This window comes from Lepus europaeus, chromosome 7 (assembly GCF_033115175.1).
Source record: "Lepus europaeus isolate LE1 chromosome 7, mLepTim1.pri, whole genome shotgun sequence".
In the NCBI taxonomy this organism is placed as follows: domain Eukaryota; kingdom Metazoa; phylum Chordata; class Mammalia; order Lagomorpha; family Leporidae; genus Lepus; species Lepus europaeus.
Window position 1 is genome coordinate 13241363 of NC_084833.1, and position 27218 is coordinate 13268580.

Below are 27218 nucleotides of genomic sequence, written 5' to 3' on the forward strand. Positions count from 1 at the left end.
GGAGTATCTATAGTGTATTTAGAGATCGGGGGAAGAAGGTAAATAAATAGTGGCTACTAAAGGATGGGTGTTCTTCCCAAGGCCCTAAAACAAATACGAAGATTTGAAATACTATAGTCACTCATGAAATGATCTACAGATAAGTGTTAATACACAGGCCATGGATTTTCACTGCTGAAAATTTTCACTGTCGTGATTCATCCGAGTGTTGATAGTAATAGGAAGGAGGAATCAGAGACAGAAGTGGAGTCTTTTAGCACAAACTAAAATGTGAATCTCAGGGAAGTTATTAAGCAAAAGGGGTCTTGAAGTTCCTGAGTACTCAGAAAAATAATGTTTGACACAGCCATTCATATGGGAGAAGGATGGAATGAGAAGTATTGGCCATAGTGTGTATGAAAGGACAAATGAAATAATAAATTTATCAGACATCAAAACCTAGCTTCTGGTATGTTGCCACCTCTCCCTCTCTTAATCCAACATATAATGTCATTTTATACTAATACCAATACAGCTTATAAGCATTAGGATTGTGCATAGCACCCACAATGTATTTTTATGCATTATTTCATTTAACTCGCAAAAATCCTTTGAGCAATTCCCAACACCACATTCATTTTGTTGATGAATAAAATGAGGCTCAAAAAACTTAGTTTAGGACAAATGGGTCCCCAATAGTAAAGAGTAAAGAGTATAAGTGGATGCGAATTTCTATTTTACCAGATATCTAGATTTTATAATCAATGCTGTGCTTTCATTTCAAAATTGATTTTGTTGGCTGTGCAAGTCTCTCATATTGCAGTTATCCCCCACTGCATCTACTCTGCACTTATTTGTAAATGGCTCTAATATGCAACTCTATGATATACACTTGGTACAATTAAACAGTGATTAAATGTAGACTGAGTAAAATTAAAATAAATTCTGATTTATTGACATTGGTAACCATCCTACTTGGGTCTAAAGCTTGGATCTCTCCATTAAAACTTGTGTAATCTTTAATAAATTCCTAAACCTCTTTGTTACCAAGTAATTTCACCTATAAATGGGCATTAAAAACTAATTAATCTACTTAAATTGATGAGAAGATTAAATGAACATACACATAAACAGTGTCTCACATGTGATAACTAGAAGAGTGTAGGTTGTTACACTCAAAAGATCTTATTTGGGAGATAGATTAATTCTGAGTGTGTGGGTTGGGCAGCACGTTAGACTTTTCAACAATTTGGTTGACTCATCTACAAAATTACGAGTTGGGAAGATGACCTGTGGAGACCCTTCCTCTTCAAAAGTTTATTACTGCGTCTATAAGTTATTCACTAAATTGCTTTAGACATGGAGAATATTGAAGGATAATTTACTGCTATTGTAGAATAATGCTTATACACTTCAATTTATGTGAATCTGGGTTTTGTTCATCAGTGTGTTCCTTCACCCGTCTTTGCTACACAGCACCCTGTGCCTGTGAAATCCCATCCATGGAGAATAACACAGAAGTGAACGAGTTCATCCTGCTGGGACTAACCAGTGCCCCAGAGCTGCAGATCCCATTGTTCGTAATGTTCCTCCTCATCTACCTCATCACTCTGATTGGGAATCTGGGCATGATTCTTCTGATCCTGCTGGACTCTCGTCTCCACACCCCCATGTACTTTTTCCTCAGTAACCTGTCCCTGGTGGACTTTTGTTACTCTTCAACAGTCACTCCAAAAGTGATTGATGGGTTCCTTGTAGGTTCCTACAAGGTCATCTCCTACAATGCATGTGTTACTCAAATGTTTCTTTTTGTACTCTTTGCCACTGTGGAAAACTATCTCTTGGCTTCAATGGCATATGATCGCTACACGGCCGTGTGCAAACCTCTCCATTATACCAACATCATGACCACAAATGCATGCACCCATCTGGTCATATGTTCTTATGTCTTTGGTTTTCTAACTGCTGCTGTTGACATTGCAGACACATTTTGTCTCTCTTTCTGTAAGTCCAATGTGATCCATCACTTTTTCTGTGATATCCCAGCAGTCATGACTCTGACTTGCTCTGACAAATATATTAATGAACTGATTTTTTTTCTCATTTCAAGCTTTAATATCTTTTTTGCACTTCTTGTTATCTTAATTTCCTATATGTTCATATTCATCACCATTTTGAAGATGCGCTCAGGTGAGGGATACCAGAAGGCTTTATTGACCTGTGCTTCTCACCTCACTGCCGTTTCTATATTTTATGGGACTGTCATTATCATGTATTTACAGCCAAGTTCCAGTCATTCCATGGACACAGATAAAGTGGAATCTGTGTTCTACACCATGGTCATCCCTATGCTGAACCCTATAGTGTACAGCCTGAGAAACAGAGAGGTGAAGTGTGCATTTAAGAAGGTATCGAGAAGGCAAAATACTCCCTGGATTTAGTCTTAATGATGTAGAATCCACTAAAAATATTTCATCTTCCTGGACCTACTCAACAGAATAGCTTAAATGTTCATGGCCATTTGGGGTGTTAAAGCAAAAATAATTGGTTAATAACATTCATTTTTTGGTTGAGGAAAATGTATAATTATTAAAATATAGAAATCATAAGTATTTTATTAAGTTTATTTAGTTAAGTGCATGAATTTTTATTGAACATTTTATCCAGATGTAAGTAATTATAGCAACTTAATGAATTACTGTGTTCATCATTATAGAGTGTTTTGATAAAAGGAAGCATTGTCACATAAGAATTTCAAAGATATACATAGTCATATCAGAATAAAAACAGAGAAAACATTATCATTATTTAGCTTCATTTTATTACTTGTAAGTCTACATTTTATTTTAAAATGTGATATTAATGACAATGCTGTTCTCATTTGTCCAGCAGCAAATATTTTGAAATGGTTGGATTCACTGATTTTTCTTTTTGTTATACATTATTGTGGAGTACAGTGTGACACACAGTGTGACACTTATATGCAATATATAATATCACTTATATGATCGTATCATAATTATCACATCAAAAATAGTTAGCATTTCCATTTCCTTAGACATATTTTCAAATTTGAAGTTACCATGTGATAAATATACAACTTTATTGGATACAAAGTGATATTTAAATATTTGTATACAACATGCACAGATCAAAACAGGGTAATTACAGTTCCATCTTCTTATCATTATGTTTACAATATTCTATTTTCTTTTTCCAAGTTATTCATAAAATGTATAATAGATTATTGTGAACTATAGGCTCCCAACTATGCTGTAAACACCAGAAAATATTTTTGCTATCTGCTATTCAGCTCCTTTTTATCTCCCATCTCCCCTCCCATGCCATTTCTCTAGTAATTATTATTCTATGTTTGGATTGATGTTTTTTATTAACTTCCATCTTGAGAGAGAAGATATGGTATTCATCTTTCCATGTCTGACTTACTTCACTTAATGTTCTCTAGTTTCATCCATTTTGCTGCGAATGGCTTTCTTTTTATGGCTGAATATCATTCAATTCTATAATATACCACATTTTGTTTAACCATTCATCTGTTGATAGGTGTCTAGGTGATTCTGTATCTTAGCTTTTGTGACTAGTGCAACAACAAATATGGGAGTGCAGATATCTGTTTGATATACTTATTGATTTTCTTTGGCTATTTAAAGAATCACCGAAAAGTTCATGGAAATATATATCATGAGAAAACTATGCTTGGATTTTTGTAATTGAATTTTTTGAATGTCACTATTCAGATTTCAGTTGACCTTTATTATTTCTTATCACTCTTATCCATTCATTTCATTACTGCTTCACCATTTTTTTAAATTTACTATTTCTGGACAAGTCCAAGCTTGTCCCCATGTCTGGAAATCTATATTTGCCATTTCCTCTACTTAGAGTATTCCCAAACTCATTTCAGATGGTTGTTTACATGTTGCCAATCCAGGGGTTATAAAAAACCTTCTGTGAGCTCCTTTACACAAGTATCACTACCTTGCCTTGCACCTTCTTTCCCCAGCCTACTTTTGTTCTTCATGGTCATCACCCATATTTAACTCTGTCACTTATTTGCTTATTTGTTCATCCATATCCCTCAACTGAATGGAAAGTCCCTGTGAATAGTAGCTTAATCTGGTTGTTTAACAGAGATGTTATGAGCTTTTTTTAAAAAGTTCTTTACTGAGCATTAAAATAACTCCAGAAATGACTGTATGCATAAAAGTAAACTTTAAAATCTGCAAATTTCAAAGGAAGAATATGCCTTAACACCCACTCAATAATGACTCCGACATTTCCAAGGAGTCTCAAAAACATATCTGATGCTAACTTTGAAAAATCTTTCTTCGTTTGAAATTCTCCAAAGTCTTTGCTTTTTCAAACTGTATCCAATTAAGGACTGACAAATGAGTCTTCAGATACATGAGAACATCTCTCCCAATTCCACAATCATATCTTAATAAAATGCCTGTCTATAAAATGCTGACCTGGTATTTATTCATTTTACTCAACAAACTTTCTGACACTTTTGAACCCATGCTGAAGTGAAAGTGAATATAGTTCTCTTGCTGCAAGGCTGTGAATAAACCAGCTTTGTTAGTTTTGCGCTGTATGTTGTTTCTTCTATGAAAAAGATATACTTCAGAAGTGATGATAAAGATTGATGGACAAAGAAATTTAACAAACTGGAGTATTAGCCAAGGAAAACAGTAGAACGTGTAGTTTTCTCCAGAGAGAAAAGTCAGAAAAGAATTGTTTACCATCACTAGGCTTTAGAAACTTTTGTAGCATTCATTCAACAAGATTTCAAAACTAACCAATGTGTCTTTGATTATTGCATTTTATGAAAAGGAGTGTTTTCTCTAATTGTATTTACTCCAATCCAACATCGTGTGAATGTAGAACCAGCTCAGTTTTCTTTTTTGTTTATAAATCACTGGATTACAGGGAGAAATATGTAGACTTCATGGAGGGATAGCCTTCTGCAACGGTTAGTTGGAATTTGGGTATCTTCCTGTTGGGTGTAGATAATATGTTCTTTGTGTGGAAGGAAATAGAACAGTGATATTGGATGATACTAAATAGTACAATAGCAAATTCTTTAGTTGCTTTACAAACTTTCATTTTAAGTCCTGGGTACAAAGCTAGGCTCAATTTTTCATCTTCATGCAGTTCATGGGGACTATGTGATTCTGTGTTGTCAGTGACATGTGAGTGGAAGTCTATAGCCTACTTCTAGCCTGCACCATGAAACCTCCATGGTCTTCTGTTCACTTCCCTTTTTCACTGGCTGGATAGAGAGAATTAAGAACACAAGAGCTGATAAAGCCGCCAAGTGAAATGAACTTGAGTCACGGAATCACTGTGTGAGTTCCCATAGAACAACTAATTGAACATTATAGGGGAAAGAAAAACCTCTACAACTAGGCCTCTGCAATTTTGGCCTGTACTCATTTGGCAGAATATAATTCACTCAAACTAAATAAGTTCCCATAAGACAATCTACATGGTGTTGGTAGGAGGTGGACTGTGGGTGGTTTGATAGAAATATTATTATGTTTTTCCATCACAACTTAATTCCACAGTTCTTTGTGAATCATCACCCTACCTCCAATTCACAATTAGTATGAGTAGCACATATAAAATTAGCATAGATTTTGGAGAGAGGAGAAAGCTCAATATGAAGCCCAAAACAGAATAATTGTTTAAAAAATATTGATAATATTCCTTTCTGTTCCTTTTTCTGTTCCTCATTCATTTCATCATCTAATTTGCCAACCTCCTACATGTACCTATTAAAGCATTTATTAGCTATATTGGTTTGTTTTAAAATATTAACTGTGCTACTGAATTATCAGGCCTTTGAGACAAAAGATATTATCTCATGTAGGTCTATAGTCTCAGACTCATAGACTAATGTTGATTACATATGGACTGAAGATTGTCTACTGAAATATACATATGTTGGCATATCAATATTAACTAGAAAAACAAATTTTATCTCTATGACTTTCCCTTAAAATATTGATGAAATGTACACTTATTTATATATCTGTTTACCTGTTAAATGTGTTTTCCTCACAATAATAAAAGTTATATGTATATTGGAAAATGTTTTGATTTATTCATTAATAGTCACCCTTGTACAGGGTTGAGGTTCAGTAAAATGTTTAATGAATAAGTAAATGGATGATAAGGGGCACTGCTTCAAAAACACAATCTGTTTATTAAAAGACAAGACATGTACTGCTTTAGGCCATACTGTAGTAACACACAAAACTGAAAACCCATTATTTAACACAATGGTAACTGCAGCAAAGTACCACAAGCTGGTGGCATTAAAACAGTATGGATTTCCTTTATCACAGTTCTGGAGGCCAAGCATCCAAAATCAGCATCGCTGGGAAGGTGTCAGTCTACAAATCTCTAGGGAAATATCTGTCCCATGTATTTTTCATCTTTAGGTGACTGCCAACATTCATCGACTTTTATTTGCATGAGTTTAATTTCTTTTTAAAAAAGATTTATCTATTTATTTGAAAGTCAGATTTATAGGGAAAGACAAAGAAATCTACCATTGGCTAGTTCACTCCCTAGATGGCTGCAATGGCCAGGACTGGGCCAGGCCAAAGCAAGGAGCCAAGAACTTCTTCTAGGTCTCCCATATGGGTTATCTTCTGCTGCTATTCCCAGGGCATTAGCAGGGAGCTGGATTGAAAGTGGAGCAGCCAGGATGTCTACTGGTGCCATATGAGATGCTGGCATTGCAGGTGGTGTCTTTACCCACTATGCCACAATGCGGGCCCACTGCTTAAGCCTAATTTCTACCTTAGTGGTCACATTATTTTCTTCTTTATTATTGGTAAATTCCCTTTAACTCACTCTTTTGATTGAAATGAAATTAACACAAGATTTACTATTTAAAGTATCTAATTTAGTAGCATATAGTACATTCACAACGTTGTGCACTCATCACATCAGTCTAATCTCAAAATATTTTTCATTCAAAGATGACCCCATACAACTTAAAGAGTAACTCCTCAAACCCTCAGGCCCCTCTCCCTGAGAAACAATAATCCACTTTCAAGCTATGAGTTCACCTATTTTGGATATTCAATGTGAATAGAATCAAATAATATGTGAGCTTTTGTGTCTGACCTCTTTTACTCAGTATGTTTTCAGGGTACATCTATTTTGTAGCATGAATCAATAGTTAATGTTTTTATGGATATATAGTATTCCACTGGATATATATATATATATATATATATATATATACACACACATATATATATATATCATATTGTCTTCATCTGTTCTCAGTTGACAGACATTTGGACTGTTTTGACTTGGGGGCAATTGTTAATAATGATACTATCAACATCTCTGTACCAGTGCTGTTTAAGGACTTGTCTCATTGTTTGGCTCGGTCATGTGGTAATGCTATGTTGGATGTTTGAAGACAATCAAACTGTTTTCCAAGAAAGCTGCACAATTTTACATTCCTTCCAGCAATGTCTAAGGGTTTTAAATTCTCCACAAACTTGCTGTGGTTGCTAGTGTCCATTGTGTTTGCATGTCTTGTAATAGCTGTTTTAATAGCTGTGAGGTGGTCTCTCATTGCACTTTTGATTGCCTTCATGACTAATGATTTTGAAGACCTTTTCATGTACTTTTTATCATTTTGAAAATCTTTCAAGAAATGTCTGTTTAAATCCTCTGCCCATTTTTGTTGTTGTTTCGTTGATTGGGCTGTTCTATTGTTACTGTTCTTGCTATTGCTAAGTTGGAAAAGTTATATAAGTTTTCTATAATAAATCCTTATTAGGTACATCATTTGCAAATATTTTGTCTTATTCCATGGTCTTTCTTTTTCACTTTCTTGTAAATGTTCTTTGTTGCACACAAGTTTGCAATTTTGAAGTTCAGTTTGTCTGTTTTTACTTTTATTGGTTTTGATTTTTGTGTATGTCTGAAAAATCATAGCCAAATCTGCATAATCCCATTTTTAGCTGCCCTGGATTATGTATCCATAATCACAAATAGTTACTTTTTTCTATCTATTTTACTTTTTAGGATTTTTGAGGAGCGTGTAACATTTACACACCTTTATGGAAGCAGTATAGTATTTCAATGTAGGCAGTCAGTGTCCTCACCTCCTGACCCTTCCTGCATGTTTGGAGCCTGTAAATTCCTCTACTCCAGTTCTTTGTATAGTATGTGATACCTTGTTATGATCTATATTCACCCCTCAGCTATGGGAAGGGAAGATGAAGAGGAAAAAAGAGAAATTGGATAAAGAATACCAAGACACAGACAGAAGTAATAGGTTCTAGCAACTTTTTATATATGTGTGGGTTAAGAGTATCTAAATTCTACTCTGTTAACAAGTTTCCAATATACAATACACCACTTTATTACTTTATATGTTTATATTCATTTGTCCCAGCACCTTCTGTTGATGACTATTCTTTTCCCATTGAATGGACATGGCAACCTACTGGAAAATCAATTAATCATAGTTACATTTCTGAACTCAATTCTAGTCCATCAGTCTATAGCTCTATCTTTTAGGCACTACCAAATAGCTTTGATTACTTTTGATTTATATTAAGTCTTATATATAAACAAATATGGGTCTTACTTTGTTCTTTTTCAAGACTACTTGGCTCCTCAAAATTCCATATGAATTTTAATATCAACTTGTTCATTTCCATAAACAGGCTACTAGAATTTAGGTAGGTGATGGATTAAAACTGTGGATTTCTTTCGAAAGTATTTCCATTAGATAATATGAAATCTTCCAATCTATGAGTAAAAATGTATATTTTTAAGAATTCTTAAATATCAACTTTTTTGTAGTTTTAGTATATAATCCTTATTCTCATTTTTATTATATTTATCCTCAAGTATTGTGACATTTTGATGTTGCTGTAAATGGATCTTTTCTTGATTCCTTTTTACAATATGTCTTATAACTTTAAGTTTTTAGATTCTTCCATAATTGTATGCATTTCAAATTAATATCTAATAGTAGATATTAATGGGATACAGTGTGACATTTTAAGATATTTATGCAATGTGTACTGATCAAATCCCAGTAGCTGCAATGGCTTATTGCTTGTGTATAGAAGTGACTTTTGTTTAGAGATCTTGAATCCTGAACCTTTTCTGAATAACTATATTAGCCAATAGATTTTTGTGCATTCTTTAGAATTTTCAATATATCAGGTCATGTTATCTGAAAATAGAAATTATTTTTTTTCTTTGTTTGCAATTTGGAAGTCATTTATCTGTTTGCTTTTAGGAATTTCTCTCGATAGAACTTGGAAATAAAATGGTGAAAGCTTCACTTGTCTGCTGCCTTGTCAGATGAGGGAGAATTTTTACCTTAAACCTGTGAGTATATTGGCTATGGATTTGAGTTTAAAGCTAGCTGTAGGTTTTCAATAATTCTCGTTATCAGTTTATAGGAGTTCATTTCCATAGTTTCTTACGTTTTTAATTATGGAAGCATGGAAAACCTTGTCAAATAATTTTTCTGAATTAATGAATGAATACTCACATGAATATTTTCCTTCTTTCTGTTTTTATAATTTTATTTATTTATTTGAGAAGTGGAGTTACACAAGGAAAGAGAGACAGAGTGAAAGGTCTTCTATCTGCTGGTTCACTCCCCAAATGGCTGCAATGGCCAGAGCTGGGCTAATCTGAAGCCAGGAGCCAGGAGGTTCCTCCAAGTCTCCCACGTGGGTACAGGGGCCCAAGCAAGCACTTGTTCCATTCTCTACTGCTTTCCTAGGCCATAGCAGAAAGCTGGATCAGAAGTGGAACACCCGGGGCCGGCGCCACAGCTCAATAGGCTAATCCTCTGCCTTGCGGCGGGTTCTAGTGCCGGTTGGGGCGCTGGATTCTGTCCCGGTTGCCCCTCTTCCAGGCCGGCTCTCTGCTATGGCCCAGGAGTGCAGTGGAGGATGGCCCAAGTGCTTGGGCCCTGTACCCCATGGGAGACCAGGAGAAGCACCTGGCTCCTGCCATCGGATCAGCGCGGTGTGCCGGCGGCAGCACACCAGCCGCGGCGGCCATTGGAGGGTGAACCAACGGTAAAGGAAGACCTTTCTCTCTCTCTCTCTCTCTCTCTCTCACTGTCCACTCTGCCTGTCAAAAATAAAATAAAATAAATAATAATAAAAAATAAAAGAAGTGGAGCATCTGGGACACGAACCGGCATACATATGGGATGCTAGCACCGCATGTGGAGGCCCAGCTTACTGCACCAACGTGCCGGCAACTCCTTCTTTTTTCTTTCTTTCTTTCTTTCTTTTTTTAATTTATTTATTTGAAAGTCAAAGTTACACAGAGAGAGAAGGAGAGGCAGAGAGAGAGAGAGAGAGAGAGAGGGAGGTCTTCCATCCACCAGTTCACTCCCCAGTTGGCTTCAATGACCGGAGCTGTGCCAGTCTGAAGCCAGGAGCCAGGAGCTTCTTCCAGGTCTTTTTTCAGGTGCATGGGCCCAAGGACTTGGACCATCTTTTACTGCTTTCCCAGGCCACAGCAGAGAGCTGGATCGGAAGTGGAGCAGCCGAGGCTCAAACCAGAGCCCATATGGGATGCTGGCACTGGGCACTGCAGGCTGAGGCTTTACCTGATACACCACTGTGCCGCCCTTTCCCCTTCTTTCTTTTAATGTGACTTCTTCTTTAACACTGTTTTTTTTTTTTTTTTTGACAGGCAGAGTGGACAGAGAGAGAGAGAGAGAGAGAGAGAGACAGACAGACAGAGAAAAAGGTCTTCCTTTGCCGTTGGTTCACCCTCCAATGGCCACCGCGGCTGGTGCGCTGTGGCCGGCACACCGTGCTGATCCGAAGCCAGGAGCCAGGTGCTTCTCCTGGTCTCCCATGGGGTGCAGGGTCCAAGCACTTGGGCCATCCACTGTTCTCCCGGGCCACATAGAGAGCTGGCCTGGAAGAGGGGCAACTGGGACAGAATCTGGCACCCAGACAGGGACTAGAATTCAGTGTGCCAGCGCCGCAGGTGGAAGATTAGCCTATTGAGCTGTGGCACTGGCCTTAATGTGACTTCTTTTTTAAAAAAAAAAAAACAAAAACTTTTATTTAATGAATATAAATTTCCAAAGTACAGCTTATGGATTACAATGGCTTCCCCCCCCCCCCATAACTTCCCTCCCATCCGCAACCCTCCCCTTTCCCGCTCCCTCTCCCCTTCCATTCACATCAAGATTCATTTTCTTTTTTTTTTTGATGCTTTAGTATTTATTTCTTTATTGTTCTTTTTTATTTTTTATTTTTATTTAATGAATATAAATTTCCAATGTATAGCTTATGGATTACAATGGCTTCCCCCTCCCATAACTTCCCTCCCATCCGCAACCCTCCCCTCTCCCGCTCCCTCTCCCCTTCCATTCACATCAAGATTCATTTTCAATTCTCTTTATATACAGAAGGTCAATTTAGTATATATTAAGTAAAAATTTCAATAGTTTGCACCCACATAGAAACACAAAGTGAAACATACTGTTTGAGTACTAGTCATAGCATTAAATCACAATTAAGGACAGAGATCCCACATGAGGAGCAAGTGCACAGTGACTCCTGTTGTTGACCCAACAAATTGACACTCTAGTTTATGGCACCAGTAACCACCCTAGGCTCTCATCATGAGTTGCCAAGACTATGGAAGCCTTCCAAGTTCGCCGACTCTGATCATATTTTGATGCCACTCTTAGGATCATTGGTTACTATCCTCACCCTGTCTTTTAATGTGACTTCTTACATTGATTGATTTTGATTTTTGAGATACTCTTGGATTCCAGGGATAAATCCTATAAGTTATGTCTTGTGATAATTTAATACACTGATGAAATTGGTTTGTTGAATTTGTGATCACATAACATTAATGTGCAGTTTTCCTTTCTCTGATGTTATTGTTCCATTTTGGTGTGAAGGTAATTCTGATCTGATCGAATGAGTTAGGAGGTGTTTATTTGTTATTTTTCTTGAGCAATTTGAGAACTGGCTTGAATTTTCCTTTAACTAGTTGGTAGAATTTGCTAGTGAAGGCATCTCTTCCAGGGCTGTCTTTGTTGGGAAGTTATTGATAACTGCGGTAATTTTTTCCTTTGTTATAGGTTGCTTCAGATTTTATGTTCTTTGTTCATTGGTTTTGAGTGTTTATTTGTATGAACTTGCATATTTTCAGCTAATATGTCCATGTAAAGTTGTTCATAACATTATATTACAGCTCCCTTTCACTTGTGTAGGATCAATAGTAATGTCCCCACTTTTATTTGTGATTTTCTAAAATGAATATTCTTTTCTTCATAGCAAACAAAGATGTGTCACATGTGAGAAATGACCATGATGAATTTTCAAGAGGCTTAGATTAGCCTTACCGTAGCTACCATACTAGGCCTCAGTAGCATGTAGGACAGAGGGTTGCAAAATCCCCAAAGTAGGTCAACTGCTGAGTTTGCTTTACAAACTGTGGACCACTTGCTATCTTTGTAACCTTCAATGATTCTGTAATCTGTAGCCACAGTGTACAGTGCTCTCCTATCTCAGGTCCTGAAAGCCTTGCTGTTATTACGATGTAACTCCTCCTCTCTCCTGCCCTACCTCTACCCAACAACTCTCTTCCCTGTTATCCCATCCTTTAGGCACCATGTTGAGTTTAGATTGCATCTCCCAACTCGCTCAACCAGTGAGGAGCTGGGGGAAGGGATCTCTGCATTGCAGGGAAAAAGGAGCTGTCTCTGAGAGAGGTGCCTGCTTCCACCTGCTGGTCACTGCTCTTGAGATGGAATGTCAATAAATGCCTCACTTTCTGCTTTCTTTGCTCTTCTGAGTCTGTTCTTCAGTGGGTAGGTGGTCTCAGATGGGCTTATTTCCCATATAAAATTTGTTGATATTTTGTAAAAATCAATCTGATTTTTTTCTCTTCCATATGTTTTTCAATTTTTAAGACATAGAATTCTACTTATGTGATGTCTCCATATGTGTAGGTATTGTGTAAAGTTTAAATAAAAGTAATAATATCTGTCTCAATTAAACATCTTTTATCCCTAGTTTTTTGAAAATATACATTATAGTCTGGCTATATACAGTCAGCTTATCATATAATAGAATACTAGAAATTATTTCTCCTATTTAACTGTAACTTAACACCCACTAACCAACATTTTTCCATGCCTCTTTCTGCTCTACTCTCCCCAGTCTTTGGAAACAACTCTTCTCCTAACTTCCATGAGATTAACCCATGAGTGAGACTATGCTGTGTTTGCCTTTCTGTATCTAGTTTATTTTACTAAAAATGATGCCTTTTGCTTCCATCAGTGTTGTTACAAGTTACAGGATTTTGGCCAGCGCCGCAGCTCAATAGGCTAATCCTCTGCCTGGGGCGCTGGCATGCCGGGTTCTAGTCTGGTCGGGGCTCCAGATTCTGTCCCGGTTGCCCCTCTTCCAGGCCAGCTCTCTGCTGTCGCCAGGGAGTGCAGTGGAGGATGGCCCAAGTGCTTGGGCCCTGTACCCCATGGGAGACCAGGAGAAGCCCCTGGCTCCTGCCATCGGATCAGCGCGGTGTGCCGGCGGCAGCGCACCAGCCATGGCGGCCATTGGAGGGTGAACCAACGGCAAAAAGGAAGACCTTTCTCTCTGTCTCTCTCACTGTCCACTCTGCCTGTCGAAAAAAAAAATTACAGGATTTCATCTCAATAACTGAATAGATTTCCACTATGAATATGTACCACATTTTCTTTATTCATTCATCAGTGGATGGACACCTAAATTGACTTCATATCTTGAGTATTTTAATTAGTGCTGTAATAAATATAGGAGTGCAGATGTCTCTTTAAAGAGTGATTTCATTTCATTTGGATATATTTATATCCAACAAATTAGTAAGATTTGTGGTTCACATGTTGGTTCTATTTTTTATTTTTGTGGGGTTCCCCTGGTATTTTTCGCATTGACTACATTAGTTTACATTTGCAACAACAGTGTGTTAAGTATTACCTTTTTTCCACATTTAACCAATATTTATCTGTCGTCTTTTTAATAATAGCCAATCCAATTGGAGTAAGGTGATATTGCATAATAGATTCGATTTTCATTTCCCAAATAATTAATTATGTTTTACATTTTTCATATACCTATTCCTTTGCATATCTTCTGTTGAGAAATGTTAATTTAGGATCCATTACCCATTTAAAAGTGGAATGGTGATTATCATTATTTGCTTTTGAGTTGAATTCTTATTATAGTTTAGATATAAAAGTGTACTATACATACTTTGCAATTTTTTTCCTGTTGTTATATTACCTCCCCATTCCTGATTATTACCTTGCTATGTAGAAGCTTTTAGTTTGATGCAATCCTAGTTGTCTATTTTAGCTTTTGTCCCTGGGCTTTTGGAGTCTGATCCAAAATCATTGCTTATTTCAATGTCCTAAAACATTTCTCCTTTGTGCTTCATACTATGAGGTCTCATACTTCACTGTTTAATCCATTTCATTTGACTTTGTGCATAATGAGATGCAAAGGCTTAGTTTCATTAATCTTCATATGGATACCTAATTTTCCCTGTGCCATTTATTGAAGAGATTGTCATTTTCCCAAGTCATGTTCTTAGCACATTTGTTGGAGATTGGTTATAGATGTGTAGGTTTACCACTAGGCTCTGGATTCTGATCTATTGATCTGCTTTATGCTAATACAATGATGTTTTGTAGTATATTTTGAGGTCAGATAGTGTAAAACCTCCTACTTTGTTTTTCTTGCTCAAGATATTAACTTTGCTATCTGGAGTTTTTGTGGTTCAATATGAATTTTTGCTTCTACTTCTGTGAAGAACGCCATTGGTATTTTCATAGCAATTGCATTCAACCTGTAGATCTCTTTGGGTAGTATAAAAATCTTAATTATATTTATTCTTCCAATCCATGAACACAGAATATCTTTCCTTTTTGTGTCCTTTTCAATTTATCTCATGCAGAACTTTCAACCTTCATTGTAGAAATCTTTCTTCTCTCTGGTTGAATTTATTGGTAGATCCATTTTTGGTAACTATTATAAATGGAATTATTTTCTTGATTTTTTTAAAAATTATTTATTTTAAAGGCAAAGTTACAGAGGCAGAGAGAGAGGGAGAGAGAGAGAGAGACAGAGAGGCAGAGAGAGAGAGAGAGGGAGAGAGGGAGAAAGAGGGAGAGAGAGAGACAGAGAGAGAGAGACAGAGAGAGAGACAGAGAGAGAGGGAGAGAGAGAGACAGAGACAGAGAGACAGAGAGAGGGAGACAGAGAGAGAGGGAGACAGAGAGACAGAGAGACAGAGAGAGAGACAGGGAGGTCTTCCATTAGCTGATTCACTCTCCAAAGAGTTGCAATGGCAGGAACTGGGCCCATCCGAGCCAGGAGCTGGGAGCTTCCTTCAGGTCTCCCACGCAGGTGCAGGGGCCCAAGCACTTGGGTCAACTTCCACTGCTTTCCCAGGCCATAGCAGAGAGCTGGATTGGAAGAGGAGCAGCCAGGACTCAAACCAGCATCCATATAGGATGCCAACACTGCAGGAGGAGGCTTTGCCTGCTATGCCACAGCACCAGCCCTTTGATTTCTCTTTCAGGTAATTTCTCTTTCAGATAATTACGATTGTGGTCAGAAATGCTACTAATTTTGTATTATGACTTTCTATCCTGCAATTTTGTAGAATGTTTGTTAGTTCATACAGTTGTTGTTAGTACATTGAGAGTTTTCTATGTATAAGACCATGTTGCCTGTGAACAGAGACAATTTTACTTTCTCCTTTGGAATTGGACACCCTTTATTTCTTCCTTTTGCTCTGGCTAAGACTTCCGGGACTATGTTGAATAAAAGTGATGACAGTGGGCATTCTTGCCTTGTTCCACATCATAGGGACAAGGCTTTCAGATTTTCACTGTTCAATATAATGTTAGCTTTGCACTTGCTAAGCTAATGACCTTTAATATGTTTGGGCATATTTCCTATGGCTAATTTGCTCAGAGATTTTATCATGTTAAATTTTACCATTTTATCAGCATATATTGAGATTATCATGTGATTTTTTCTGCCCGTCATTCATTGAAATAATTTTGGTTTCCCACATACACGGCAATGACCCAACTACGTGAGCCGTCCCTGCTGCCTCTCATCATTTATACCAGCAGGAATTTGGAATAAGAAGTAGAGCCAAGACCAGAATATAGTCACTCTAGGATGAGATGAAAAAGTCCCAAGTAGCATTTTGAATGCTATACCAAATGCCTACCCCAACTTTTCTTGATTCAGTATTTCATTTGTAAACCTTTAAATATTTTTCAAAGTTCTCAAAGTTAAAAAGAGCTTTTTAAACTAATTTATTTTTACTTATATAGATTTCATGTAGTTCATAGACATAATTTTTTTTTGACAGGCAGAGTGGAGAGTGAGAGAGAGAGACAGAGAGAAAGGTCTTCTTTTACCGTTGGTTCATCCCCACAATGGCCGCTGCGGCCAGCGCGCTGTGGCCGGCGCACAGCGCTGATCTGAAGGCAGGAGCCAGGTGCTTCTCCTGGTCTCCCATGGGGTGCAGGGCCCAAGCACTTGGGCCATCCCCCACTGCACTCCCGGGCCACAACAGAGAGCTGGACTGGAAGAGGAGCAACCAGGACAGAATACGGTGCCCCGACCGGGACTAGAACCTGGTGTGCTGGTGCCACAGGCGGACGATTAGCCTATTGAGCCGTGGCACCGGCCCATAGATATAATTTTAAAAATATGATACTTTCTTCCATCCCCTTTTCCCTCATTCCTCCTTTCTTACTTTCTTTCCTTTTTAAACATTTCTGGTAACATTTTAAATTTACTTTATAATCATAGAGTTCAAGAAGTAAAAAGTAGAAAGTTTACTCTTCAGTAGGATATAGACAGAGGCTATAAACAGTAATCAAATCCAAAGATGTCAATTTCACTCATATACATCAAATTTTCTGCATTCCGTATAATTACCACAAATCATAGAAAACATGTGACATTTGCCATTTGGGGTTTGACTTATTTCACTAAGTATAATGGTCTCCAGTTTCATCCATTTCTTTTTGCAAAAGACAGGTCTTCATTCTTTTTGTGGTTGAGTATTCCATTGTGTATATATACCACATTTACTTTATCCAGTCATCAACTGATGGACATCTAGATTGATTGTAAGTCTTAGCTATTGTAAACTGACTGCTATAAACATGTGAGTACAGGTAACTCTCTCATATGCTGATTTCATTTCCTTTGGGCATATTCTCAGGAGTGGAATGGGTGGGTAGTATGGTAGATCTATTTTTAGATATCTAAGGAATCTCCGTACTGTATTCCATCATACTTGTACCAGTTCAAATTCCCACCAACAGTGTATTAGGACACAATTTTATCTACATACTTGACAGCACTTACTGTTTTTTGATTTCCATATGAGTGAATCACATTCTTTCAAATACAAAACTTAACAGAAAATAAAAACAGTTTAGTGGTTGTCAGGGCCCATGAGTGGGAGAACAGGAAGATCACAAAGAAGTTTGGGAAATCAGTTTAGGTGATCATGATAGTGGTTACATGGCTGCATATACTTAAAAACATCCCTAGAACTACTGACCAAAAAGTATGCATAGTACTGTTTTTAATTTATGAGTTAATGAGTAATGCAAAAGATGTATGCACATTCAAAATATTCAACTTGGTCCCCAGAGGTAATTTAAATGTTTCTTCCCTGAGAAAGTGGGAAGAGGAGCTGCAGATGCTCTCCTGGGGGAGCATCCCTAGAGCTCTATGTCTCTATAGTTCACTCCCCCTTCTGATTTATTGGCCTCTCAAGTTCAACATGACTCCAAATGACTTCATTTTAAAGCAACCAACCTTTGATCCTAGCCCCTTTGATTAATCTTTTATTCATCTGAATGATAATGGTTGTTTAGACATGCAAGCCTGCTCTTGGTTTTAGGATTTCCTGTAGGCCTGCAGCCTTGGCTAAGGAAACACCTTAAGAAAAAATATATATTGAGTGACTTGAAAATGATAACCCCCTTAGCAGGTTATTTGGCCATTTACAAACAAATTCTTCAGATTAGGTGGGAGAGGTGATTTTATTATGCTTATTTAATAGCTAAGGGGGAGGCAAGTGACTCTTCTAAAGGCAAAGAAGGAACACACAGTAGATTCAGGACTTGAATCACGCAAATATTCTTTACACTAATGTTTTCTTCCTGGCTTGGAAGCTTGAGAACTGTTGACTGCTCCCTGATAGGGAACTTCTATAGCATGACTTATGCATAAATCCATCGCTGAATTTCTCATTTTAAACTCACTATTCAAGAGTGGTTGTCACTTATTTTTAAGGAGCAAGGTAAGTGTCTATATTCAATATACAGTTCTAGTGAAATCTGTAATTCATGCAAAAGCAATGGGATGGAAACAATTACTGTGATTTATTGGACATAGATATAGATATTTTGAGGGCAATTCCAAGATGGCGGAATAGGGAGTAAGCTTACTGCTGTAGCCCAGGAGAAGATAGTTTAAAAAAAAAGTGGAGAGAGTGTAGTCTCAGGGAAGAGTTAGGGAAAAAACGGCAGAGGAAACTTCGTAATGAGAGGGACATGGTAGACCTATGTGGAGGGCTTGGGCGCCCACAGCTCAGGACTCCAACAGCCAAGAGTCTATGCAGCAGCACTGGAAAGTGAGGTGAGATGAGACTGCAGTAGCCAGAGCCACTAGCAAAAAAGTGGCAGGAAGAGCCTAGCGGAACAAGGCTTGAAGCCCTGTGGGGGAAAGTGCACCAGCCAAACTAGAGGAGAAAAAAATAAAAAAGGACGGGATGGACATGTTTCTCTCTCTCCGATCACTTTACAAAGGTATACTGTGACAAGCCGACAGAGCGAGTGCCCTTTTAGACATATGTAACAGCTGTGCTAGCTCGTGTCTGCACCCGGCAGTCAGCCAAGTGGAGACTCCTGACTCTGGTGGGGAGAAATAACAGGAGGCTAGGAGCCTGTGACTGTGTGAAGCTTCTGAACTGGGACTGTGAAAAAAAAATTGAGTGTGTGTGGGAGAACTCAGTGTGGCTGGGACGTTGAGCAGTCTCAGTGGGAGACGCCACAGCTTGGGGGTTTCTGGTGACTTGGTGAGAGACATCACTGGGGAATCTGAACTTACACTGAGGACTACACAGATCCTTTGTGCAGATGAATATTACACCCACTGGGGCTAGCGCTCAGGAACTGGTCTCCATCGAGAAGAGCCCAGATGAGCAGAATATACTTCCCTGCTGATATTTTGAGCATTTTTCTAAAAACCTGAGGTGAAGTTATGGTGCAAATTTCAAAACTTTCATTTATATGGATTTAGGTGATACTTAATGAAACATCATGTTTTTCCTTTAAAAATGATTATTCAAAAACAACAGGAGAGCTAATGCTTTGATTGATAAGGTGGTAGGTTTATCCTATTCACCTTATGTCAGCTTACGATTAGAGGTAAAGGTAAAAACCAAAGGAACAAAATAACTCTTATTTAAATGACAAAACAGAACAAAGAGAGAAATATCTGAACTTAATTTTAATATTTACCCATAATTTCCCATTATGTCCAGCACATGTATATGTATGGACAATATGGATTCCAGGAAGAAATTAAGAATGGCTACTAGGGTGGGCTAGAGCCACCATTGATAAGGGATGGAGCAACAACAGAGAAAGAATTGCTATAGGACAGAGAAAATCATGAGAAAATGTGAGAGAAATCAAACTGAAGAAGAAGGCTACAAGACCTTCAAATCTACCGACACCTGTTGCCTGTCACTTTTGTAAACCAACAGAGTCCATCATTCCATTCTTTTTTTTAAAACTTTTATTTAGTAAATATAAATTTCCAAAGTACAGTTTATGGATTACAATGGCTTTCTCCCCCCCATAACTTCCCTCCCACCCGCAACCCTACCCTCTCCCTGCCCCTCTCCCATTCCATTCACATCAAGATCCATTTTCAATTATCTTTATATACAGAAGATCGATTTAGTATGTATTAACTAAAGATTTCATCAGTTTGCACCACACAGAACATAAAGTGTAAAATACTGTTTCAGTACTAGTTATAGCATTAATTCACATTGGACAATACAGTGAGGACAGAGATCCCACATGAGGAGTAAGTACACAGTGACTCCTCTTGTTGACTTAACAATTTGACACTCTTGTTTATGGTGTCAGAAATCTCCCTAGACTCTAGTCATGAGTTTCCATGGCTATGGAAGCCTCTTGAGTTCGCTGACTTTGATCTTATTCCGACAGGGTCATAGTCAAAGTGGAAGTTCTCTCCTCCCTTCAGAGAAAGGTACCTCCTTCATTGATGGCCCCGTTCTTTCCACTGGGATCTCACTCACAGAGATCTTTCATTTAGGTCCTCTTTTTTTCCATTCTAAAATGTATCATATGTAACACTCATAAAATTGGTTAACAACTCAGTCTTTACATGTTTTAATTAATTTTCACACCTTATTCTTAGAATAATACTTGGAGTTAATATCATCATTGCCTTCATTTTGCAGATTGAAAAGCTGAGACAGTGGAGTTAGAATAGGATTCCTAGCATGCAGCTCTTCAAGATCCCTTGCTCTATGCCAGATGCTAAGTCTTCCCTTCAGAATTGCCTCTATTGATTATACAGGTTCCTACTGTCCCAGTTACCCTAAGAAACCTGTGCATATATCTTTTGGTTACTTCACTATGAAACCCACTAGGTTTGGACCAAGCTAGACAATGAGTTACTATAACCTGAGTTACAACAATTTGATTTGTATACAGTTATGACCATTTTACTAAAAAACCACTTGGGTTGGGTCTGAAGCTTGGCTTGCATGAACACTTGTGTAAACATGAAAAAAATTTTTAACCTTTTACTCATGACAATTTAAATCTAAGTAACAACTAATCAAGTTCATAATGTTGTAGAAAAGAATTATTGAATGTGCTTGTAAAGCATGTACAGCAATCCTTCCAGTGAGCAAAATAGAAGTGTAAACTTTTACTAGGATGGGCAAATATGAGTCTCTCTCTTTATCTGTCTTTCTAGATATATATCTATATCTATATTTATAGCTAGATATCTAGATCTATATAGATAGATAGATCTTTCTATATAGATACAGATAGAATTTTATTCATTATATTTTATTTATTGTATTTATATATAATATATATACTAGACATTATGCTAGATTTTTCAAATTGTAAATGAGCTATAATCCAGAAAAATCTTTCCAATTCAACAGTTCATAACTCTAAAAATAAAAATAATAGTGTGTTATATTTTGTGATTATGTTTTATGTTTAGATGTGAACAATCTTGAAATGCATATAGTATTACTATAATAAAATATCATGCATGGTACATAAATGTTTCAATTCAGTACAGTAGCTAGTCTACAACATCTATTAATACTCTGTCTTTGCTTTTCTTTGCTACAGAGCATCTTCTGAGTCCCAGATAACAGAGATGGAGAACAGGACAGAAGTGACACAGTTCATCCTGCTGGGACTAACCAGTGTCCCAGAACTGCAGGCACCTCTCTGTGTGCTGTTCACTATCATCTACCTCATCAATGTGGTGGGAAACCTGGGGATGATTGTGTTGATTCTCTTGGACTCACGTCTTCACACCCCCATGTACTTTTTTCTCAGTAACTTGTCTTTGGTGGATATTGGGTACTCCTCAGCTGTCACTCCAACAGTCTTGGCTGAATTCTTAAGAAAAGACAAAATTATTTCCTACAATGCTTGTGCTACTCAAATGTTCTTTTTTGCAGCCTTTGCCACCATGGAAGATTTTATTTTGGCTTTAATGGCTTTTGACCGCTATACAGCAGTGTGTAAACCCCTCCATTACACAAACACCATGACGACAAGTGTGTGTTCCTGTCTGGTTATAGGCTGTTATGTCTGTGGTTTCCTGAATGCCTCCATCCATATTGGGGAGACATTCAGTCTCTCTTTCTGTAGGTCCAATGTGGTCCATCACTTTTTTTGTGATGTGCCAGCAGTCATGGCTCTGTCTTGCTCTGACCGACATGCTAATGAGCTGGTCCTTGTTTATGTTGCCAGCTTCAATGTCTTTTTTGCTATCCTTGTTATCTCGATATCTTATATGTTCATTTTTATCACCATCCTAAAGATGCGCTCAGCTGCAGGGTACCAGAAAGCTTTATCCACCTGTGCTTCTCACTTCACTGCAGTCTCCCTTTTCTATGGGACTATTATCTTCATGTACTTACAGCCCAGCTCCAATCATTCCATGGACACAGACAAAATCGCATCTGTGTTCTACACTATGGTCATCCCCATGCTGAACCCTGTAGTCTACAGCCTGAGGAATAAGGAGGTGAAGAAAGCATTCAAAAGAATTGTTTTGGAGGTAAAATTGTCTTTCTGTGTTTAATTTTAATATTATGGGGTGTATAATAATCTAAATTTATTCTTTTTGGACCTTCTCCATACACTGGGTCACATTTTAAGGCCTACATGGAAGTTGTGTGTTTTTTTTTTAAATATTTATTTATTTTTTTTTGAAAGGCAGAATGAGAGAGAGAGAGAGAGAGAGAGAGAGAGAGAGAATCTTCCATCCCCTGGTTCACTGCCTCAAATGGCCAAAACAGCACAACAGCCAAGGCCGTTTATGCTGAAGGCAGGAGCCAGGTAACTTCAGCCACATCTCCCATGTGGGTGGATGGGCCCAGGCACTTGGGTCATCTTTTGCTGCTTTCCCAAACACAGTTGCAGAAAGCCAAATCAGAAGTGGAGCAGCCCAGACAAGAACCAGTGCCCACAGGGGATGTTGACATCACAGGCAGTGGCTTAACCTGATACTCTACCACACCAGCCCTGGAATAAAGTTTTTGGAATGAGATCCTTATTTTTCAAAGGATTATTGATTATAATAAACCCATTAATATCCAGAAATATAATATCTGAACAAAGAGGGTAAGGTGAGTCATAAGATTTTGGGTGTAGCTTAACAAAAACCTTAAGAATGTTTGTTACATTCATACAGACATTTCCTCTGCCATGCACTGGTAAAAACATACAGGTAAAACAGAGGTGTAAATGAGCCCATGAACATGTTCAAATATGCATCTCTGTGGGTATATATACATGTGAGTTCAATCTTTCTTTGTGATAATGATTTAGAAAAAAAACGTGTACTCTGTGTTAATCAGTATTTTATAATTCTCAATTAGATCAAGTTCTCAGTGTTACTGAAATCTGCATTTCTGTAGATCTTTGTATACTTCTTTTAGCAATTTTGAGAGAAGGGTAGAAACTCTTCCATCACCATTATGAGTTTTTCCATTTGTGTCACAAGCTGGCAAGTCACACATTAAATAAATACTACTTTGCAGGTCATAAAAAGCATTAAACCTGAGATTACTTAAATGTTTAATACCTGATTGTATTTGAAAAATTACTTCAAATGTACAAGCTCCTCAATTAACTGAAATGAGTTTCAATATCCATATAGAACAATGCTTGAAAATATCTTCAATAATGAAGATAATAGGGGCTGGCACTGTGGAGCAGTGGGTTAAAGCCCTGGTCTGAAGTGCCGGCATCTCATATGCCCACTGGTTCCAGTCCCAGCTGCTCCTCTTCCAATCCACTTCTCTGCTATGGCCTGGGAAAGCAGTAAAAGACGGCCCAAGTCCTTGGGTCCCTGCACCCACGTACAAGGCCTGGAAAAAGCTCCTGGCTCCTGGCTTCAGATCGGCACAGCTCTGGCCATTGCGGCCATCTGGGGGGGTGAATCAGCGGATGGAGGACCTCTCTCTCTCTGTCTCTACCTCTCTCTGTAACTCTGTCTTTCAAGTAAATAAAATAAATCTTAAAAAAAAGAAAAAGAAAAAAATAGTGAAGATAACATACATTCAGTATGCTAGTATATTGTACAAACATTATGCTATTAATTTTACCATCACACTGTATAATGTAAAAAAATCTCACCACAGAAATGTGGGCCCATGTTTAGTTTGCTGTTACAATAAAGTAAGAGCCTTCTAAATCTGAGTATTTATAAGATTGTGCCTGTATCTGCTAAAATGTTGATCCTGGTATTTGTGAGGTATTGTGATATGACTCTAATATTGATTCTGTAATGATGATTTTTTTCTGATTGAAATAATTTAGTGTCATTATTTTTACATTATTCTTTGATTCTCTAGTTATTTTAGTATAAAGAAAATTTTAAATTATACTGCAGACTGTGACTAACAGAGTTACAGACTGCCTAATATCCATGTCCTAATATTTAAAACCTGTATATTTTAACTTCTATGGAAAAAATTGGCTATTTGGATATGATTGAAGTAAAATTTTATGATTGAGAGGTTTTCCTAGATGATTTATGAGTGCAGCAGAGGCAAGCTCATATATTTCCACTGGAAGTCAGAGAGTGATTCAGTTACCTTTATAATAAATCACATGTCCCCTTTATACACTTGTAGATAATCATCTCCACTTCCCCAACACATGGAAATCATTGAGTTTGTACCCCTACGTTATACAAATATTAGCATACAATATTTGGCCTTTTAATTGCCTTTTCTCTCTCTCTCTCTCTCTTTTTTTTTTTTTTTTTTGACAGGCAGAGTGGACAGTGAGAGAGAGACAGAGAGAAAGGTCTTCCTTTTTGCCGTTGGTTCACCCTCCAATGGCCGCTGCGGCCAGCGCATCGTGCTGATCTGAAGCCAGGAGCCAGGTGCTTCTCCTGGTCTCCCATGCGGGTGCAGGGCCCAAGCACTTGGGCCATCCTCCACTGCCTTCCTGGGCCGTAGCAGAGAGCTGGCCTGGAAGAGGGGCAACCGGGATAGAATCTGGTGCCCCAACCGGGACTAGAACGCGGTGTGCTGGCGCCGCAAGGCAGAGGATTAGCTGTTAAGCCACGGCGCCCGCCCTTTTCTCTTTTTTTAGGATCTATTAATTCATCCATGTAGCTGCATGAATAGATAATATTCCATCACTGCTGAATCGTCTTCCAATTTAATTATGTACTGCTGTCTGCTTAACACTAACCTTTCAAAGTTTTTCTTGTACTCCTATTTTCTTTTACAAATAGTACACAGAGGTTTATGGAGTACACATGACTTCAGTTTACATTCTACAAGTATGTCTATTTTTCATATAGATTTACAACTGTTGCCACACAATTTATTTAAAAGGAAAACTTCTCCATTGTCTTGCTATTGCACCTTTTGCAAAGATCAGTTGATTCAATTCTGTGGGTCACTTTCTGAATTCTATGGCCTGTTCCACTGATCTCTGTGTGTCTCTTTTCCCCAGTACCATACTGTGAGGGTTACTATGATTTATAGAAATGTGTAAAATCAGGTTTTATACCTGTTCAAATTTTATTCTTTGATGTATTATTTTCTGTTTACTAATTCTATTATTTCAAAGGAATTCTTAATCAGTATATTGATTTTGACCAAAAAAAAAAAAATAAAGAAAGAAAGAAAGAAAGAAAACCTGGAAGACTGAGTTTCAATTGTGATAGCATAGATTATACAAAGTAGTCAATCTAATCTTTCAGCCCTTTAATTTGGCCTGTCTTTACCTTAATTTAAGTTTTCTCTCATTTCAATTATCACTATTCTACAGATTTTAGTACTTAAAAGACACATATATATGTATGAAGATATGTGTGTGTATGTGTATTTATTTATTTGTTTGAGAGGCAGAGTTACAGAGAGATGGAGAGAAAGAGATAATGGTCTTCTATCTACTAGTTCACTCCCCAGATGGCTGCAACAGCTGGAGCTGGGCCAACATGAAATCAGGAGCCATAACCTTCTTCCAGGTCTCCCACATGAGCGCAGGAGCCCAAATATGTGGCCCAGGTCACAGCAGAGAGCTGGATCTGAAGAGGAGTAGCCAGGACATGAACCAGCACCCATATGGGATGCCAGCACCTTAGACAAAAGCTTAACCCCCTCCCCGGCTATACCACAGTGCCAGCCCTAAAACATATATTTTTATACCCAAAGGACTAAACATAAATCTGAAAAATGATATAAAGGAAATTATGAAAATTATGTTGCAAAACATGGTGAATGCCAGTAAAGAGATAAAAATTTTAGATTAACCAGATAAAAATTCTGCAGCGGGAGTCATCACAGTGGCTCAGTATGTTAGAGTACTGCTTGCAAAGGTGGCATCCCAGTTTGGAGTGCTTGTTTGAATCTCTGCTTTTCTGTTTCCAATCTTTCTACTATTATATCTGAGAAAGAAGTAGAAAACAACTCAAGTATTATGACCACTGCCACACAAGTAGAAAACCTGCATGGTTTTGGCCTGGACAAGCCCTGGGCCTTTGTGGTCATTTGAGGATTGAAGTAATGGGTGAAGATCTCTCCGTCTCTCTGTCTCTATTCCTTAAAAATAAATAAATAAATAAATAAATCTTTTTTACAAAGGAAAGGAATTCTGTAGCAGGAAACTAGAAGAGATGAGACACACCATAGACAGCAATGACTCATATCTTAATTTTATTTTTTTATTTATTTTAAAATTTTATTAATATAAGCAGAACTGTTACCATGTATTTCATAGATAAAAATTCTAAGAAGATAACCATACTTCCCTTCCTCCATCTCTCCCTCAATCCTCTCTCCTTACTTTCTTTCATTTTTTCCTTTAATTTTTTCAATAAGATAATTTCAATTTACTTTATAATCAAAGGCTTAATGTACCATTAACCATAGTGTTCAACCAGTAAAAGGTAAAAAGACAACTTTTCCACGGGAATACAGACAAGAGCCATAAAAAAAAGTCAAATCATAAGATGTCAATTTCATTCTTATACATTGTGGTTTTTTTTTTTTTTTTTTGTATTCTATGTTGACTACCAAGTATCAGTGAAAAACATATTTGTCTTTTGGCGACTGGCTTATTTCACTAAGCATAATGACCTCCAGTTACATCCACTTTGTAGTTTTTTGGTTTTTTAGATTTATTCATTTGAAAGGCAGAGTTACAGAGAGAGAGAGCGTGAGAGAGAGAGAATTGTTCATCTACTGGTTCGCTCCCCAAATGGCTGCAACAGCCAGCACTGGATAAGACTGAAGCCAGGAGGCAGGAGCTTCCCTTGAGTTTCCCATGTGGGTGTAGGGGCCCATGCACTTGGGCGATTCTCTACTGC

General features: G+C 37.7%; 2 protein-coding genes across 2 annotated transcripts; both read left to right on the forward strand.

Annotated features, from left to right (window-relative positions):
- The first annotated feature begins 1481 nt into the window (after window positions 1-1481).
- Window positions 1482-21371, forward strand: LOC133763608 (olfactory receptor 5B2-like). Its single transcript, XM_062197408.1, has 3 exons — window positions 1482-2387; window positions 7154-7165; window positions 21366-21371. Exons 1-3 carry the CDS (start codon window positions 1482-1484, stop codon window positions 21369-21371), a joined length of 924 nt encoding a protein of 307 aa, XP_062053392.1.
- A 153-nt stretch (window positions 21372-21524) lies between these two features.
- LOC133763609 (olfactory receptor 5B2-like) lies at window positions 21525-22466 on the forward strand. Its single transcript, XM_062197409.1, has one exon. It carries the CDS (start codon window positions 21528-21530, stop codon window positions 22464-22466), a length of 939 nt encoding a protein of 312 aa, XP_062053393.1. The 5' UTR covers window positions 21525-21527.
- The last annotated feature ends 4752 nt before the right edge of the window (window positions 22467-27218 follow it).

Coding starts and splice junctions, on each gene's coding strand:
- LOC133763608 (XM_062197408.1), top strand. CDS start 1,482: ATGGAGAATAACACAGAAGTGAACGAGTTCATCCTGCTGGGACTAACC.
- LOC133763609 (XM_062197409.1), top strand. CDS start 21,528: ATGGAGAACAGGACAGAAGTGACACAGTTCATCCTGCTGGGACTAACC.